Genomic DNA, 5,254 nt, shown 5'->3' on the forward strand with positions numbered 1-5,254 from the left:
CTGTGAGTGAGCAGGGTCCATCCAGGAATGGTCTGATGTCGTGCTATTTTGTAGGGAAACCGAGGTCGGGTCAGTGGAAACTGGAGCCGAGTAGTTGGGAGCTGGATGGACAGGGTTTAGCTGGGGAGACATGGAGAAGCTGGGGAGCCATGGGCAGAGGTGAGGAGGAAGCATTGCTTTCTTCCCTTATCTACCTCTTTGAGTACTAGCGGGAGTGAAAGGCAGGCAGGGCTTTGGCCGTCTGATAGATGAGGAAACGGAGGCTAGAGATAGTGCAGGACGGGAGAAGATGAGGCGAGCCTGATGACCGAGACAAACAGGTCTGAGACATGGGCCCGATGGCAGCGGCCGCCTGAGGTCACTCTCTAATGCTCCCTTCCTAGATGGTGGCTGTGCTTAGGTCTTGGTCCGTCATGGTCGCAGTGTTGCTAGTCCTGGTCGCCTGCTTGGGAGCGCTGGTGGACGCCTACCCCACCAAACCCGAAGCTCCGGGCGAAGACGCCTCCCCGGAGGAGCTGAGCCGCTACTACGCCTCCTTGCGCCACTACCTCAACCTGGTCACCCGACAGCGGTGAGCGCTGGAGAGGGCGGGGAGGGAGGACTCCAACCTCCCGGGTTGCACCCTCCTCCCAGCTCCACCTGGAGGCCTGATCACGCCCCTTTGTGGTCCCGCCCCCAGGTATGGGAAAAGAGACGTCCCAGACGCGCTGTTCTCCAAACTGCTCTTCACTGACGACAGCGAAAACCTCCCCATCAGGTCTCGGTAAGAAACACCTGTCCTCCCCGACACGACCCGAGTCCCCTGGAGAGTGGCCTGGTCCCATCACTTACACCTCCATTCAATTCATTCCCTTTCCCTCCTGCAGGCCAGAAGGTGTCTACCAATGGTGAAGACCCCAAGTCCTCTTTCGAGACGTGCCAACTATACCGACTTTATTTGCATATTTGGTTCGAAGAGGGGACTCCATATCTTGGTGTCCCAGGTGCCCAGGCTTGAGGGCAGTGTGTGTTCATTTCCCTGCCCCCAAATAAAAAGCAAATTTCACACAAAATACGCGTGTGCTTGTATTTCCTTCCCTTTAGCTTTTGTGGAGGTGGCGTCGGGGTGTTTAAGGTGGTGGCTTGAACCGCAGGAAACGCTGGTGGCTAGGAAAGAGGGTGCGGAGGACAAGGAGGGGGCGTGGTGGGAAGAGTTCAGCACAGACGTCTCCTCCCAGCCACCGGCTCCCAAAGGACCTGGGAAGGCACTCTGGGGGAAGGGAGCCTAGAAGAGTGGGTGGAGCGGATTCTGAGCAGGGGCCAGGAAAGATCAGTATGCAGCCGCGTTTGAGGGCGGTCCAGGAGAGCGGCAGGGAGAAGGCTAGGCATCACTCTCAGGGGAGTTTCCCCTGAGCAGCCTTGTGTTAGTTAGTTCCGGGGCCATGGAGGACAAGGAGGTTAGGTTCTAGGATGGGGCCCTGGAGGAAGAGAACTTTCGAGAGGTGATATGGGGTGTACCGAGCGAGGAGGTAGATAAATCACTTCCTCATTCGCTGAACAGGGGGCCTCCATTCTCCCTGCAACAGTTGGAATTCCCCGTATTGCTGAATGCAGGCTCGATGTCTATCACTGACTGTGCTTTTCTGGTGAAAAGGCCCTGGGAATATCCACCGTTCTCTCTTTCCCCATTAAACACTGAGGTTTAAAGCGTGTGAGTGTTTAAACTGTAGTCTAACCTGAGCCCCTGGATGTCTCTTATTGCAAGAAGTCCATTAATTGGCCCATTAATTAAGCCTTTTTGCCTTCTCTGGACACCCAGCTCTCTCTCTCTCCCTCTCTCTCTCCTTCTCTTCTCTCTCTCCCAGTCTCTGGCTACTTCTCTGTTTACTATAAAATGTGTCCATTTCTCTTGTGTTCTGTTTTCCTAGGTCTTGGGGGGGGGGTGGGGCGGAAGGGGAGTGGTGGCTGGTGGAAGGGCATATATGCCCTATCCTCTGTTTAGCCGGATCTTCCTGGGGAGGTGGCCAGGGGATGAGAAGGAGGTGATCATGATAAAGCCAAGGCTACAGATCCAAAGAAAGGGTGTCAGTCAGGAAGGCTGGATGGTATCACTGTATGTGGGGAGGTGGGTGGGTGGGTGGGGGGCATGCAAGACTCATTATAGCCTGGTGATCCTAGAAGGAGAGTGGCCTCTGCTATAACATTTCCTGCATAGGGGACGATGGGGGTCCCACATCCATCTCTGGGGCTGCCCATCAGCTTCACAGGCCTGAAGGGAGAGGAGGAAGAGACAACCTAGGGCCCAACTAATCATAGACTGCAGGGGTTCTGGTCTCCATAGGCCTTGCTTGCAGCATCTCTTCTTCCTCTCCTGCCTAGAAAGTCCCTCCTGCATCACGGTTACCTCCTAGAGCCATTCCTGGTCCCTCTTGATGGAATTAGTCTCTCTGCATCTCTCCCTCCAGTATCACTGTTACCCGAGCCCCCCTCTCCTTCCCCACCCAATGTGTTCCCTATGTCCCTCCACTGCTCCAGGCTTGCAATGACTAGCTGAGTGTCTGGATGCTGACATCTGTGGTTCCTATCTACTGTTGTGTCTGGAGAAGCTGCAGCTAGTTTGAAGCAAACAGAGGAGAGACCTGGCATGAATCATTCACATGGCCACAGACAGTTTGTGTAAAGGTGGCAGGTCCGGGTGACTGTTAGTGAGGTGGCTTGACTTCTGGTTCACTCGGAGAAGCTTTGAGCAGGTGTGTAAATCTGGGACTGATCAACTTAATCAATGTAGGAGCCAGGAGGAAACTTAGATATACTAATAGTAACAAAGATGGTAACAATAGTTATCTTTGCAAAAAGCTCTTCTCCTTAAAGATTGTATTGATTTTTTTATTGTGTGTGATATGTGTGTGTCACAATTTGTGCAGTTAAGAGGACAACTTTGGCTAGTTGGTCCTCTTATTCAACCTTTACGTGGGTTCTGGGAGATCAAACTCAGATCATCCAGCCTGTGTGGTTAGGCAACAAGCCTCACACATCAGTTTTGTTTTGAGACAAGGTCTCTCTATGTAGTCCTGGATGTCCTGGAACTCACTCTGTAGACCAGGCTGGCCTTGAACCATCAGCGATCCACCTGCCTCTGCCTTCTGAGTGCTGGGAATAAAGACGTGCTCCACTATGCCCAGCCCAAACAGTACATCTATGTGTTATGTCTTCAGCTATATGCTTCACACACATCATAGTTCTACCATATTGATTTTGGTGTCTGTCTGTCTGTCTGTCTGTCTGTGTATATCATAGTACTCATGTGCAGGTCAAAGGATGACTTTCAGGAGTTGTTTCTTCCTTCTGCTGTGGGTTTGGGGATGGAACTCAAATCCTGCTGAACATTCTAATCAGCCCAAGTGACACCATGTCAAGGTACCTTTTGAGGAAGGATCTGGAATATAGTCCTAGGTGAGGGATAGCTATACCGTAACTTGATTCTTCTCAAACTCAGTGACCTCATCTTGAGAAAAAAGTAACCCAAAGGCTGCCTGGGCCTCCTTCTTCACCTTTGAACTCTTTGTAGAACTGCTCTGCCTTATCTCCTCCTGATGCCTCCAAGAGTTTATGTGTAAGTTGGACATAGTGACACATTTGGGAGGTTGAGGCAGGAAGATCAGTTTTCAAGACCATAGTGAGATGCCCCTCAAAACTGCGGGGGGGAGGCTGAGGAGATAAGTTAGTTGGTAAAGGACTCACCACATGGTGTAAGGGCTCCAGATCACAGCACTCTTGGAGAAGGGCAGTCATAGAGTAGCACGGGAGTGTGATCCCAGCAGAGGAGCGGTGGAGATGGGTGGAACCCTGCAGCCCACTGGCCGGTCAGTTCAGTCGAATTGTGAGTTCCAGGCCACAATGAGGGACCCTGGCTCAACAAACAAGGTGGATGGTGTTTGACTTGTGCACACACACACACACACACACACACACACACACACTCATATATATAAACCCTCACACACCTATATATACACCCACACACCCCTACACACCCCTACACATACTCATACTCCCCCAACACACACACACACACACACACACACACACACACACACTACAAAACAAAATGAAACAAAATCATGTGTACTGTAAATGACTCCTGCTTGCCCTGGCCACTGAGAGTCAGGAAAGGGTGTGATGGAGGACAGGATAGGTCAGACTGCTGAACTGGAGAGTGTACGTGGTCCCTTCATCTACTTCATTCACCCCGTGTTTCTGGGCTGTCCCTCTCCTAATCTCAGTATCACATTGCCTACCAGCCATCTTCCTGGTCCAGAGAGCATGTGGCTAGTAAGGAGCCACTAGCACCTTGGTCAGTCTGTCTGCTGGTAAGGACATGTGCCTTCTCCGACACCCCAGCAAGCACTTCAGGGACCCGTGAAGGCCAGCAGAAGCTATCTGCCTGTTCTAGATGTGGTCATACTATTTAGAAGGCATGGGCATTACCTCCTCCTCCTGGATTATCACTGCCTGCAAGGATCTTGGAATCTGTTGTTTTAAAAATCTAAAGCCACGGCGTTGGTTGACATTTGAGGAGCAGCTCTGACTTTTTAGGACTAGGCAAAGCTGGATGACCTGCGTGACAAACTGTAAATAGTCCCCACACCAGAACCAGCACCAGGATTCAGTCTATTAGGTGAGGGTCCTTCATCTTGAGTAGAGGCCAGAACCAGACCCTATGAGGCTCAGAGCCCAGGGAAACTCAGACCCTTAAAACCTGCGCTGGAGACAGGCGCCCCCTGGTGGTATCTGTAGCCGCTCCCAGCCAGCGCGCGGACTTGAATCAGACACTTGCCACTGGTTTTGCACAGTGGGAAAACTAAGTCCAGAGAAGTGTCAGGCTTGTTAAGAAACGAACTCCGCTTACTTTGTGGAATGCCAGCTGTCTGTTGAGCCGTTCGATCTCTTCTTGTTACAATACACGGGAGCTCAGAGCAACAGGCTCCTTGATTCTCCTTGTCTGTTACAGAGGATCTAATGGGGTTATGCTCCCAGGACAACACAGGGGGAGGGACCGGGAGGGACTGGGCCTCTCTGACCTCTGACTTCACCACGTCACATTTCCTGGCTGTCACCTTCTCCCCTCTCATCATTTCCTGCATTTCCAGAACCCACACTGATGCCTCTTGCTGTTCTGATCTGAGAGCAGAACCTCAGGAAAAAGAGAGGCGCTTGTCCCTTCTCAGTCATCCACATAAACAGAGCCAGTGGCCGTCTGTAGGCCTGAGCAGGG

The 5,254-nt window shown here is 51.9% G+C and overlaps 1 protein-coding gene across 1 annotated transcript; it reads left to right on the plus strand.

Annotated features, from left to right (window-relative positions):
* Positions 1-383: 383 nt before the first annotated feature.
* LOC127221454 (peptide YY) lies at positions 384-911 on the plus strand. The gene is made up of 3 exons (XM_051183408.1): positions 384-571; positions 680-763; positions 867-911. Exons 1-3 carry the CDS (start codon positions 384-386, stop codon positions 889-891), a joined length of 297 nt encoding a protein of 98 aa, XP_051039365.1. The 3' UTR covers positions 892-911.
* Positions 912-5,254: the final 4,343 nt, after the last annotated feature.

This window comes from Phodopus roborovskii, unplaced genomic scaffold, assembly GCF_943737965.1.
Source record: "Phodopus roborovskii unplaced genomic scaffold, PHOROB, whole genome shotgun sequence".
Lineage (NCBI taxonomy): Eukaryota > Metazoa > Chordata > Mammalia > Rodentia > Cricetidae > Phodopus > Phodopus roborovskii.

What these genes read in the sequence shown, in the direction of transcription:
- LOC127221454 (XM_051183408.1), top strand. Translation starts at nt 384, where the DNA reads ATGGTGGCTGTGCTTAGGTCTTGGTCCGTCATGGTCGCAGTGTTGCTA. An exon ending in AACCTGGTCACCCGACAGCG is followed by an intron (nt 572 to 679) that starts GTGAGCGCTGGA and finishes TCCCGCCCCCAG; the next exon opens with GTATGGGAAAAGAGACGTCC. An exon ending in AACCTCCCCATCAGGTCTCG is followed by an intron (nt 764 to 866) that starts GTAAGAAACACC and finishes TCCCTCCTGCAG; the next exon opens with GCCAGAAGGTGTCTACCAAT.